General features: G+C 43.9%; 1 protein-coding gene across 1 annotated transcript in view; it reads right to left on the bottom strand.

Moving 5' to 3' along the window:
- The window catches only part of GREB1L (GREB1 like retinoic acid receptor coactivator), a 123416-nt gene that overhangs the window by 50112 nt on the left and 59965 nt on the right, over positions 1 to 13339 (bottom strand). Inside the window, exons 11-12 of the mRNA XM_060243913.1 lie at positions 3882 to 4208; positions 747 to 875 (exon numbers count right to left, since the gene is read on the bottom strand). Coding sequence (XP_060099896.1) covers positions 747 to 875; positions 3882 to 4208 — 456 coding nt within the window. The remainder of the gene's footprint in view (positions 1 to 746; positions 876 to 3881; positions 4209 to 13339) is intronic.

Raw genomic sequence — 13339 nt, forward strand, 5'->3', positions numbered from 1 at the left:
ATTTAGCACTGTCCTTGCTTTAGTCCTCTGAGGAAATAATGTTTAGGCTGAAGATAACTTGAATAGTCTGGTCTTTCCAACAATTTAACAATTTAAACTGGGGTTTACTGTAAGAAACACATATGCATCATCCAGAAAGGCAGTGTGTGGAAGCGGGCAGAGCACTGGCTTAGGTGTGAGGAGACCCAGATTCAGATCTCTACTTTGTCTTGCAGCTTTCTATGACCTTGTTCCCCCCCCCCCCAGCCCAGTAATCTGCTTCACAGAATCAGTGAGAGGATAATTTGAAGAAAGAGAGACTTATGTACACTACCATGGATTTTTGGGAGGCAGGATAGGATAATAATGTGAAAATTATAAATATACAAGACCCTTTGCTATAGTTTGTCCACAGCAACACGATAAACAAGTAGACAGCAAAACAGAAGAAGCCATCATTGCACAAAAAAAAACTTTGGAAGGAAACAATTTTCATGCTTTTCAAGAGAAGCTGTATTCCCTTGTGTTTTAACTTCCACTTGCAGATCTTTTACTGAACATGGAACTTTCTCAAAGCCACCTATATAATGCTCTATAGTTTTAAAAAGCTGGCTTCTAGCAGACCTGATGACAGCATGAAATCAGATCTGTGTTTAGTCAAGAAGCAAGTAAATCAGGCAGGCCAGCTCTGTCATTGATCCCAATGGTCGCGTTCAAAATTCACATCAGTAATAGCAGAGTCTTAGCAGAATCTTGGATCTACTCACCCAAATATGTATTTTTGAAATGCGATGCCAGAAAACTAACTTTTCCAGTAATGAGTTCATAACTGATCTCTTTTAAAAACTCACTGGTAGTAAGCATGCTCTCAGCCAGCGCCCTAGATTGATATTGGCCTAGAGAAAAGTCAAAAAAAGGTTACAGGGCACTGTAAATATAATGAGCTTGACTCCTGGGTGTTCTGTTTGTTAGCATGGGTATAATTAAGAACAAAAATGTCAATAGAAATGAATTTTGCATGTCTTACTTTAAATGATTCCCACAGAATCCATCTGCACTTATTGATTCATATGAATAATCTGTTCTATGTAATGTAAGTTTTACACAATGCAGTACAATAATCATTATCTGATCCTCCCCCACACTTTTAAATCTTTGTGTTGTTCAGCCCCCATGTTAGTGTAATATAATTAATAAAGATTCCTGTACATGTGAACTTCTTGTTGACCAAACATTGTTGAAGTGCCTACAAACTGACATGCATGAAAATGAATACAGATTTTATAGTCAGTAGGTAGAAAGTACTGCTTTTCATGCAAAGCCATAGCAAGTGCTGGTAGTTCACATTCTAGGACAAACAAAAGACGCCCTTTATACACAAACACTGCTCTTCTGCGGAGAGCAGAAGCAAGCATGAACACATTAGTCCAACACATTAGTAGAACACATTAATGTTGTTAAATAATGTTTTATATTGTTTTAGATTGTTAAATTTAAAGGTTTTATTATATTGTATGTTATTGAGAAATGTTGTTAGCCGCCCTGAGCCTGCCGAGGCGGGGAGGGCGGGATACAAATAAAATTTATTATTATTATTATTATTAACAAAATTGTTGACACATGAAGATGGCACCTATGAAAGCATCACATATACTTCTCCAAAATCAGGAACATTTGTCATATGGAGGCAGCATATATGTGCACACTTCCTCTTCACATAGGTGCTGGTGCCAACATACACATGCCGGCTCCTGCTCTTCATCAATTCTGTCAATGTGCAGAGGGGTTGTGCAGTAACAGGTCCATTGCTTCCTCTTACTCATTGCTAAATGCACCCCATACCATTCTTGTGACTGCTCTGGATTTCTCACTGTGGTCTCTGCGCTTTCTAAAGTCTTAGCAGGATACATAGGGCCAAGGCCATTTTTACATATAACATCAAAATTTCCTATGTCTATAATGCAAATGCAATGCCTACAGTGGCAGAAACATTCAATTTGGAAACAGATCTCTTTCCATTTCTGTTTCTACTAACGATAACAGGATGTTCAGACAAATAGTTTGAGTAAGGCTATAAAGTTTTTTCATGCAGCATGAGAAAACACTGAGCTGTTTGCATGAAGAAAACAATCTGCATGAAGATATTTCAAAGGATTATATCTTAATCAAAGAATGGTATGAACAAGTCCTACACCTTCTTGTATAGGGCGAAATAATCTCCTGTATTGTCATATCAATTCAGGACACCACATGGCTGCTATTCCCTGAGATCAGCTGGCCTTGTGAGAGCAACTCCACTTACCAGATGTCTGCAAAAGGAAAACTTTCTCAAAAGGAGTAGGAAACTCAAGTAAATATGAGATAATAACATTTGTGAAATCAAAACATCTGAGAAAATTGTATTTTAAAAAGCAAAAAACAGCTTCAAATTAACCTTTCGACACAGAAGTATTTTGGCAGATTTTGTGCCTTGAATTAGTATTATGCAAACAAAAAAATTCATCTGTACCAATCAAGTCAAGCACAAAAAATTAATTTTCACCCTGATCAAAAGACACTTCTGGGCTGATTCTACATAGCCATGTTTTCCTTTGTGGAATACAGAAAGCCCCCAATTTTAAAGTGGAATGTCCACATGACATCTAAGCATGATTTGTGGCATTCTCAAGACTTTCCCTTTTAATCCAGAATCCATTCCAGATTCCCCTTTTAAAGGGGAATCTGGAATGGCCATCTGTATGCACGCCTACTGCTACTATGGAGAGGGTACGAAGTACAGTTGAGTACTATGAAGAGGGTACAAAGTACCATTGGGAATATACAAGAGATTGTTCTTTACTTGGTAGATTAAAGATTGTAGTTCCTGCTGGAACATTGTTTATAAATTCTATTTCACTTGTTTATGAACTCTACCTATCAGTTTCTGCCTGCAATTGAAAAGCATATTGTCTTTACCTGCTGAAAAATACAAGAGACTGTTCTTTATTTGGTAGACCGTACATTGTAGTTCATACTGGACCATTATTTATGAACTCCACTTAACTTGTCTATGAACTCTACCTGTCAGTTTCTGCCTGCGATTAGAAAAGTATATGAAAGATTGGTCTTTATTTGGAAAAACTTTTCATGAATTGCATACTGCAGTTCCTGATGGAACACTGTTTATGAACTTTACCTATCAGCTGTTTGTTTTTACTATACATTCATGTTTGAAATAGTTTAATTTTTTCCCTTGATATCTTTTTTTTGTTGATGTTTTGTTCTTTCATATATATATATATATATATATACATATAGGTTACTCTAATAACGTTATTCTTACTATAACAACTGGATAGGAGAACAGAACTAAGCTTCTCTTTCAAAATGGCATAGCCCTTTAAAGGGCTTTTCTCTTTTCCTTGATGAGCTGAAAGAACAGATAGTCCCAGGTGTGTATGAGCAGTTTGAGGTTATTAATGCTGATTAATACATTTAAGATAAAAAATCTAAGCAAGCTGCAGAGTTTTGAAGATAGCTTTAGCACACAACTGCATCTGAAAAGCAGGGTACTCTCTAGTAGCTGTTTGATTAGCACAACCCATTCTGCATTCTAAAATCAGTTAATGACAAAACTTCTGTTTGCAATAAAAAATGGATTTAACTCAGTGTATTTCATTAATACACAAATATAAATACTTTAATTCCAGATTCTTCAGCATACAGCACAACACCTAGAGGGATACTGAACAGGAGCTGTTTAATTAAACACACAGTACAGGTGCATATGTATAAAATAGTTCTTCAAGGCACCTGTGAGATACACAAAATCTGCATTCCATTCCAACAGTGAAAGCTAAGTCAATAGAAACCATCATCTAACCTATATTGTATCTTTTACATATGACATAAAAGGTACCCACCTAACACTACTACACAGAACTCATTTCCTCTGATCTTTGATGTGCAGATGGCAACCACATAATCTGGAAGTTTCTGCAGGCATTTCATTTCAGTCAGAGATCGCAGTGTTTCTGAAATGCCTTCAGCGAGCGAATTCTGAGTAACTACCACATGTACCATGTCTTGAGAGACACTGGCAATTAACCTGGCGAGCCATGGGAGTTGTGCTGGTGACAAAGAGCTGTACTGAGCACTCATTTGTAAGGACTGCTCTCTCACAGTGAATTCCTGCATAGCTTTCAACATAATCTGTTCAAATTCTTCCCTGAGAGGTATCTTATCAGGACCTGCAATAATTTAAAAAAAGAAGATAAAGTTTTATTTTCCAAAACCTCTTCCAACAAACTTTATTACAATGATCAGGTAAGTAAATTATCAAAGGGTATCCAGACATGGATATGATATTGCTGTACACAAAATGAACAGCTAAAGTCACTATAAAGAGATGAAAGATAGATTAGACAGACAGACAGAGAACAACAAACTGGAACAAATAATTATTGCTTCATAAAACTTACGAGGCCTTTCCCTAATAAGTTCGTTCTGAAAAAAATATTTTGGAAGTTTACTTTATCACATGACAATGAGTCAGATTCTGGGTCTATCAAGGCCAGTGCTATTTACCACTATTCCCTCTAAACTGTGCATGTGAAGGGCTGCTCATTAACACAGGAAGCCCCACTCCGCAACAATCTGGAGCCACATAGGGATTTGCACTGCCCATTGCCCGTTTTAAGATTACAGCAGTTATATTCTTCTCAGGATGTGAACTGCTCTCCTCAGTACTGAAAAAAAAAATAGAGTGCTGCCTACTTGGACTGATAGTAGCTCTCCAGGGTTTCAGGAAGAGGTTTTTTCTATCACCAACTATCTAATCTACCAACTGGAGATGCTGGAATTTGAACTTAGAACCTTCTGCATGAAAAGCAGATGCTCTGCTACTAAGCAACAACTTCATCTCCACTTATACTTTGCACCTGAGGCATACTATGGCTGTAAATCCCATAAATATGGATTGGGTTGGTGGGCAGTTGGGTCACATGGCTTTCTGGTTCTGTCAGTGTTAATGACTCCATGATGCTGTGCTTTTAAGAGCTCAGATTTAGAGGTGAGGGATATGTTCATTATGAACTTATTTTACTGGCCTAAAGAACAGCTGATCATCAGAAATAGGAAACTGGGATAATCAGCCAGTTTGGTATAGTGGTTAAATGCATGGACTCTTAACTGAGAGAACTGGGTTTGATTCCCTACTCCTCCACATGCAGCTGCTGGAGTGACCTTGGGTCAGTCATGACTTTGTCAGAGCTGTTCTCTCAGGAGCAGTTTCTGCCAGAGCTCTGTCAGTCCCACATACCTCACAGGGTGTCTGTGGGGAGGGGAAGGGAAAGGAGATTGTAAGCTGCTCGGAGACTCCTTCAGTTAGTGAAGAGTACGGCATAAATCCAATCTCTTCATCATCATCATCACTATGCCTTGTGTTAAACTGACTGGAATTAGGAAGCAGGCACTTCTACATTCTTATCAGGGCTTTTTTGGCAGCAGGAACTCCTTTGCATATTAGGCCACATACCACTGATGTAGCCAATCCTCCAAGAGTTTACAGGACTCTTTTTAGAGGTCCTGCCATAAGCTCCAGGATAAGACAGCTGTTTTGAAATAGCTAGCACTTCTGAGGGTTCTTAGAACTTGATACATTGTGCTTAACAGGTTAAATGTAGGTTGAGGCACAGTTATTCCTAGTTTTGATTCACTTAGAGAGAGGATAAAAAGCTTAGTGCTTCACCAGTATTGGCCTCAGAACTGTACAATGCAAGTTGAGAAGAAACTATGGGTCTTGATTTCCTAATTCCATTTTATTCTTTCATTTGCCTCATCCCTATCTGGCAGTTTAAGTCTACTTCCATCATCCATCTCTTCCCCCCACTCTCCTTACTGGCTAGTCTACTACTGAGTGGTGATTGCTTGGTTTAAGTCTCCAAAGGCTGAACATGATTTCTATTGTTCAGGATCCAACCCAGCAGGACTGGATCAACACAAATGGTAAGGTACTAAAAAAAATTACAATACAGAGTAGCACCATCATGTAGGAACAGCTTTAAATGCTTCCATATAAGGACTGCAACATATGTGTAACTGAGGGAAAGAACTGAAATCACTCAAAATTCATGTCCTGACTGCAAGAAAAACACACATCAAATACTACAACTAAATTAAACATGAATACAGAATTTTTATTCACTACTTTTCCATTTTCTCATTTGCAACAAGGAGGTATTGCAGAATGTAATCAATTTCCATAAAATTTCAATTACTCACTATTCTGATAATTCTGCTCAACAGTTTCCAGACTATCACAACAATTATTTAATCTCTGCATCCATGTAAATTACAAGAAAAATTAGTACATGAAAATGGAGTGTAAATAATAAAAAGCATGAAGGAGAGTGCTTGGTTGAAATAATCAAAGATAGTGCTGCTTCACATTATGAAGAACAGCAACAACTGCTCAATTCTAGCTCATGCCTAACTTTTTCCCACTGATACCAATAGAACTTAGAAGTGCTTAACTTAGGTGGACTGTGCTTCTACTATTAGGGAAATCTTTTTCTACAACAGGTTAGAAAAATTTACTAGAACAAACATATTACAGGATTAGTAACAGACAACAGTCCTTCCACCCTGTTATTCCCCCCAAATATTTACAGCAGAAGAAAGAATTAACAGTACAATTCTACAAAGACTTTCTTGGGAGCAAGCCCCACTGAATAGATATGAGTAGACCTACTGAGGAAAACTCTAAGGCTCACATAGGAAACAGCTGACAGGCTGCCAAAGAATCCATTATCACATCTGCACTGCAGCAAGGGTTTGCACTCCATATTGATAAGAGGTCTGAACACTGGCACAGAGGAACAGAAAGTACTTAAACAAGATCAGTAATTACACCTGCACTCAAATTCTGAGGACACCTGAGGGCTGAAAGTGCTGATGATTTTAAAAAGTACCAAAGATACAATGAACAGCACTCAAAGCACAGCTAGTGAATCTGCCATTGCAGTTGAACCATTAGAAGTAGTCTATGAGGAACGAAGTACAACATGCTTAAGGCAAATTTATTAATTTGTTTGTATCAGTCTTCCTTCAAATCAGTATGAAAAACTTCCAACAACTGCTAATCTATTCAAGAAGACCTACATTAAATACATTATCACTAACATCACACACCACCAATAAAACAACAATTAACACTGAAACAAATGAACAAAAAAACCCACTATAGCAGCAATGACATCATACTAAAACCAGCAATAAAGATATCAATAGAAGAGTCATATACAGTGATTTTATACAAGGCAGGACAAAGCAGCACAAAATCAAACAGACAGACACCACAAACAACATAACAATCAGTTCACTTGACTCATCAGTGTCAGGCTCTGTAACTCTATCGTACTGAAATTATAAAATACTAACCAAATGGACTTTTCTATACTAACCGCTAGCCTTTGTAGTCACCATGTATATCAAAGGGGACATTTGAAGTGTTAACTTTGTTTAGGTTGTAAAGAGAGCAAAGGAATGTGACCGTTAATAGATACTGCCGCTGGCCAGCATCTTCCCAGAAGCTAGGAGATAAGCAGAGGCTCTCGTGTGAAAGTTTGCACCTTTACTACCTGTTGTTTTGAGAATAATGTCTTTGTTCAGATATTGCTTTGATGTAGATTCCATAAGACCCAGAAACACCCTTGCCAAGGTATTAGTCTCAATTTCTGTTTCAAGGTATGAGTTTCCAATAAAGTATTACATTGTCTCAAATGAATACAGCCTTGAGTCTCCATCGCCTGACATTTTGAGACTAATCATCTTTTAAAAAGGGGGTTTATCTGAACCGGCCACTTTGAAGTCGAATGGCTGAAAAAGTTCTGGACAACGGAGAACCTCCAGGGGAACCGAAGACTCCCTCGTGGCACGTTCTTGGACATAGGCGAGCTGCGGGAATTGAATCCCCGTCCTACATCCAAACCCTATTCATCAGCCCACAGCAGTGGAAGCCGAGGACATCCACCGCCCTGATGGACGAAGCCCCAGCCCGACACGAGACCCTCCTCACCAGGCCCAAGACGGGAGAGCCAAGAGAGGAAGTCGATGCGTCCCACGTGCGCCTACCCGACTCGGAGGACGAAGAAGCAGGGGCTCCAGGGAAAGAAGATGAAGCGGCCCGGCTGGAAGAAAAAATCTTGGGGAAGGTGAAAACCCAGATGAAAAGGCTGGCGACAGACCTCCGAAGCGAGATCCAGAGCAACACCCAGGCAATCGCCCGGGAAGTGGGGAGGCAGATCGACCGCATGCAGGCGCTATGGGAGATGGAACGCCGGCAACCCCGAGGATCGGGGCCACCTGCGCCGCCACAACCTCTGAATCCCGGCGGAGGAGCCCTGGAGCCGCCAGCACCCCCTCCCGGAGGTCCCGCACCTTGAGAACCAGGAAAACCCCGTGAGCTTGACCTCAAGTTTGACGGAGACCCAGAAGAAGTAGAGTACTTCACCATCCAGGCTACCAGCTACATGCACTACTGGGGGGCCGGTTTCCTGGATTAACCGAGCCGGGTGGATTATTTGGGATTGAAACTCACGGGAGCAGCCCGAAGATGGTACGTGAGTTTGTACGAATCGAGAAGCCCGAAGCTGGGGAGTGTGCATGCCTTTCTACAAGCCATGCTGCGCCAATACGAGGATCCCCTCTGAGAGGCTCGGGCTCTCAACGCACTGAAAGACCTGAAGCAAGGAACCCGCTCAGTGAGAGAGTACACGGTGGAATTCCAGACCCACTGCGCCCGGGTAAGAGGATGGAACGAAGTGATGAAGATCGAGGCCTACCAAAGCGGTCTCAAATCCACCCTCCTGGATCGGGCCCTCCACCAGGCACGACCAAACACGCTGGTGGGGTAGGTGCAACTGGCAGGCGAAGTAGAAACCAACATGGATAGGGTGGCCCTGCAACGACAGTGAGAGGGGAACAGAGGGGGATGTGAGGCTCGGTCAGGGGTAAAGACTGAGTCCAAAAAACCAACAACCCCGAGCAATTCCGCAAAGGGGTCCGCCACCTGCAGATGTTATCGATGTGGCGACCCGAGGCACCTGGTCGGGGAATGCCCTGACAAACCTCGAGCCCCCCCCCTCTGCACCGAAGACAACAGGTCCCAAGGCCAAGAAGACCCTGGGGAGACCGAAGGAGCCCAGTTGGGGCAACACCTCACTATCAGCGGTGCTTGACGAGGATTTTACCAGGGGGAACGAGTCGGAGGAGGAAGCCGAGTCGTTGGGAAACGAGCAGGACCTGCCCTAAGCGGTGCCGAAAGGCAGGTCGATGCCACACTGGCACCATTGCGGGTGAGAATATCGGGAGAACTATTCTTAGTCCCTTGAACGTTGTTAAATCCAAATTCCAAGCGTTTTATGCACACCTGAGCATTAATTGACTCCGAGTGTACTAGAGAAATCATCGCCCCAAGACTAGTCGAAGCACTAGGGTTAGCCAGGACACCCCTACCCCATTCGAACAGATGGACGGGACAGTAATGAAGGGGGAACCATGCGTAGAAGAAACCCAATTCTTCCCGGTAGGAATCAAAGAACACTGGGACATGGAAGTGTTTCTAATTGCCCCTTTCTCATCCTTCGACGTAGTAGTGGGGATAGGGTGGCTGGCGAGACATCAACCAAACATCCAGTGGCCAGAGCAAACTATAGACTTTGACAGCAAAAAGTGCATCCATCACCACTGGTCAGTAGAATGGGGCCCCTCGCCTCCCCCTCAGAATGAGAGACTATGCTTAGCCATAGAAGAGGTACAGTCCATCCCAAAAGAGTACCGAGACTTACGTAAAGTGTTTAGTGAGAAGGAAGCGGATGAACTCCCCCCGCACAGACTGTGCTATTGAACTTATCCCGGGGCAAGAACTACCCAAAGCAAAACTGTACTCGATGCGATGGGCGGAAAAAGCGGAGCTGAGAAAATTCTTGGACAAAAACTTAAACAGGGGGTTCATCCGACCAGCCACAGCACCACACGCGGCCCCAGTGTTATTCAGAAAGAAGGATGGGGGGCTTAGACTTTGCACAGATTTTCGTGGGATAAATGCCATATCTATGTCCAACGCCTACCCCATCCCACTAATCAAAGACTTATTAAGCACAGTATCAGAAGGGTGCATCTTTACAAAATTAGATCTGAGGGACGCTTACTTCAGAGTCAGAATTAAGGAAGGGGACGAATGGAAGACAGCGTTCAACACCCCCTTGGGACAATTTGAGTACCAAGTAATGCCGTTTGGACTACAGGGAGCCCCGGGAGTGTTTATGAACTTTATTAACGAAGTACTGAGAGAGTACCTGTACAAAGGGTTGGTGGTGTACCTGGATGACATCATTATCTATTCAAAAGATCTACGCTCCCACATAAAGTTGGTGAGGAAAGTGCTCAACACCCTACTCGAGCACAAACTTTATGCTAAATTGTCAAAGTGTGAATTTCATCAGAAAGAGCTAGACTACTTGGGTTCAGAGTGTCGGGAAAAGGCTTAGCCATGGACCCAGTGAAAATACAAGCAGTGCTAGACTGGGAACCCCCGAGAACAAGTAGACAGCTACAATCTTTCCTCGGATTCGCAAATTTTTACCAGGGGTTCATAGAGGGATTTGCTAAAGTGATGTTGCCACTAACAGACTTGTTAAAAACTAAAGGGCGGGGACCCGAGGCGAAAAAGCCAAGCGTGAAACTTGCGTGGTCCCACGATTGCCAGAAAGTGTTTGAAAAGTTAAAACAACTGTTCACTAGCGAACCAATCTTAGCACACCCCAATGAACTGAAACCCTTCGTGGCGGAATGTGACGCTTCCGATGTAGCCGTCGGAGCAATATTGATGCAAAAAGACTCAGAGGGCAGATTAAGACCTTGCACCTATATATCCAAAAAATTTTCCAATGAACAATGTAATTTGTCAGTTTGGGACAAAGAAGCATTCGCAGTGACATTCGCCCTAAAAACCTGGCGGTCCTGGCTGGAAGGAGCCAGAGTACCATTTGAAATATGGACAGATCACAAAAACCTAGAAGCGCTCACAGCGCGCCAAATTTTTTCACCAAATTTGATTTTACGTTACGACACATACCAGGCTCAAAGAACTTTTTAGCTGATGCCCTCTCAGCTGCCGCAACACAAAAGTCAGCGGGAGGGGACCACAGATTCACTCATCCCGCCTTCTAACGTTGCTGGGGGCGTGACCACTCGGTCAGGGAAAAAGACTGGGAAACCAGAGCCATGGGGGGGGGGGAATAAATTAATCACAGAAACAGAGAAAGAAGGGGAGGAGCGGCCGGAAGGGCTGGTGAAGGGAGAAGGAGGATTTTGGTATCGGGAAGGGAAACTGTATGTTTCCAAAAGCCTCCGCCAGGAAGTACTGCAGCACTGTCATAGCAGCAAATTGGCCAGGCATTTTGGCTATCTGAAAACGCTCCGCCTAGTGAGCCGACAGTTCTGGTGGCCACAAATGAAAAAGGATATTTCAGAATTTGTAACGTCATGCCCCACCTGCATAATGGCCAAAAGAAGGGGAGGGAAGACACCAGGTTTACTCCGTCCGACCCCTACAGCAGGACGGCCATGGTCAGTGGTATCTATGGACTTTATAGTTGAACTACCAGCATCGCAGGGACGGACAGTGATTCTAGTAGTGGTGGACACGTTTTCAAAGCAAGCCCATTCATACCGTGCAAACAACTCCCTATAGCTAAAAAACTAGTGAGGCTATTTTATTAATGTGCTATCGAAATAGTATTATTAGACTAATCACTAGAGGGAAGATTAGGGTCTTGGGAATTATTGACTAAATTATAGCAAGTCAGACAATTGGGAACAAAGAGCGGAGGGTGGATTAGGGTCTATTTACGCTCTGAACTAGACAACCAGCTAGGTGGGCACGTACATATTATTACAACTTAGAGTACACTGGAGCACAGCTGTGGATGCCTGGCCAGGGGATTCCAGTGCTCCTGGGGAGGGGAAGATATGGCGGTGGGAGGGGACAGAGGAGTGGGGGAAGGGGACTGAGACAAAACAGGGCTCGGCCCCCTTCCAGTCTACTTCCCATCCCGACGGTGACAGGTAGTAGAGCCAGGAGGATTTGCCCACGCCCGTCATTGGTGTTATGCAACGCCAGGTCTATAAATAATAAGACTGAGACTCTTAGAGATTTCCTGCTTCGGCAGGACGCAGACCTGGCTTGCGTGACCGAGACCTGGGTGCAAGAGGGGGAGACAGTGGCTCTCTCCCAGATGGCCCCCCCGGGTTACTCGGTCTTTCATCAATCACGGGTTAGTGGGCGGGGGGGAGGGGTGGCGCTATTCATACGGGAGGATTACTCCTTCCGGGCTCTCCCGGCCCCAACGATCAATGGCATTGAATGTGCTGGCCTAGCGTGGGATGTCGGAGAGGGGTTGGCGATCTGGCTGGTGTACCGTCCGCCTAACACACCAGCCAGCGCCTTACCATCCCTGGTGGAGGCGGTGTCGGGCTGGGCATTGGAGCACCCGAGGCTTGTGGTCCTGGGTGACTTCAATGTCCATGCCGATGACGCGGCCTCTAATCAGGCAATGGACCTAGTGTCTTCCATGGCGACACTGGGACTCTCTCAATTTATTACGACTCCTACGCACCAGGCGGGACACACATTAGACTTGATCTTTGCGTCTGGGATTCGGGTGAGCGATATCGCAATGGAGGTGGTGCCATGGTTGGGTCACCTAGCCCTCAAGGCCCGTTTGGAGGCGTCACTCCAACCCTGTAAGGGCGGAGAGCCTATTTTGGCTCGCCCGCGGAGCCTGATGGACCCGGAACGGTTCCAGATGGCTCTTCGGGAACCCTGGCTCCCTGGCGATTCCCTTGACACCCTAGTTGATGCCTGGCAAGATTGGCTAACTGGGGCAATCAACAAGATCGCACCTCAACGTCCTCTGCGCCCTCATTCGAAGCTGGCTCCATGGTACACCTCGGAGTTACGCCAGCTGAAACAAGGACTCAGACGACTAGAGAGGCAGTGGCGGCGCACTCGTGGCGAAGCGGCGAGAACATCTTATAGAACGCTTATGAGGTCTTATGAGATGGCACTCAAGGCCGCGAAGAAAGATTACTTCGCGGCCAGGATTGCGTCTGCAAATTCGCGCCCGGCACAATTGTTCAAAATAATTGGAGATTTAACTACACTGCCCCAGGGCAGGCCAAATGTTAAAGAATTGGAAATAGGCTGTGAGGCTTTTGCGAAATTTTTTGCAGACAAAATCACGTCGCTCCGCCAAGACCTGCCCATCACATTGGATACAGTACATGAACTGGAGGCTACGTGCCTGTCTTCAGGTTT

This window comes from Heteronotia binoei, chromosome 7 (assembly GCF_032191835.1).
Source record: "Heteronotia binoei isolate CCM8104 ecotype False Entrance Well chromosome 7, APGP_CSIRO_Hbin_v1, whole genome shotgun sequence".
NCBI classification, from domain to species: domain Eukaryota; kingdom Metazoa; phylum Chordata; class Lepidosauria; order Squamata; family Gekkonidae; genus Heteronotia; species Heteronotia binoei.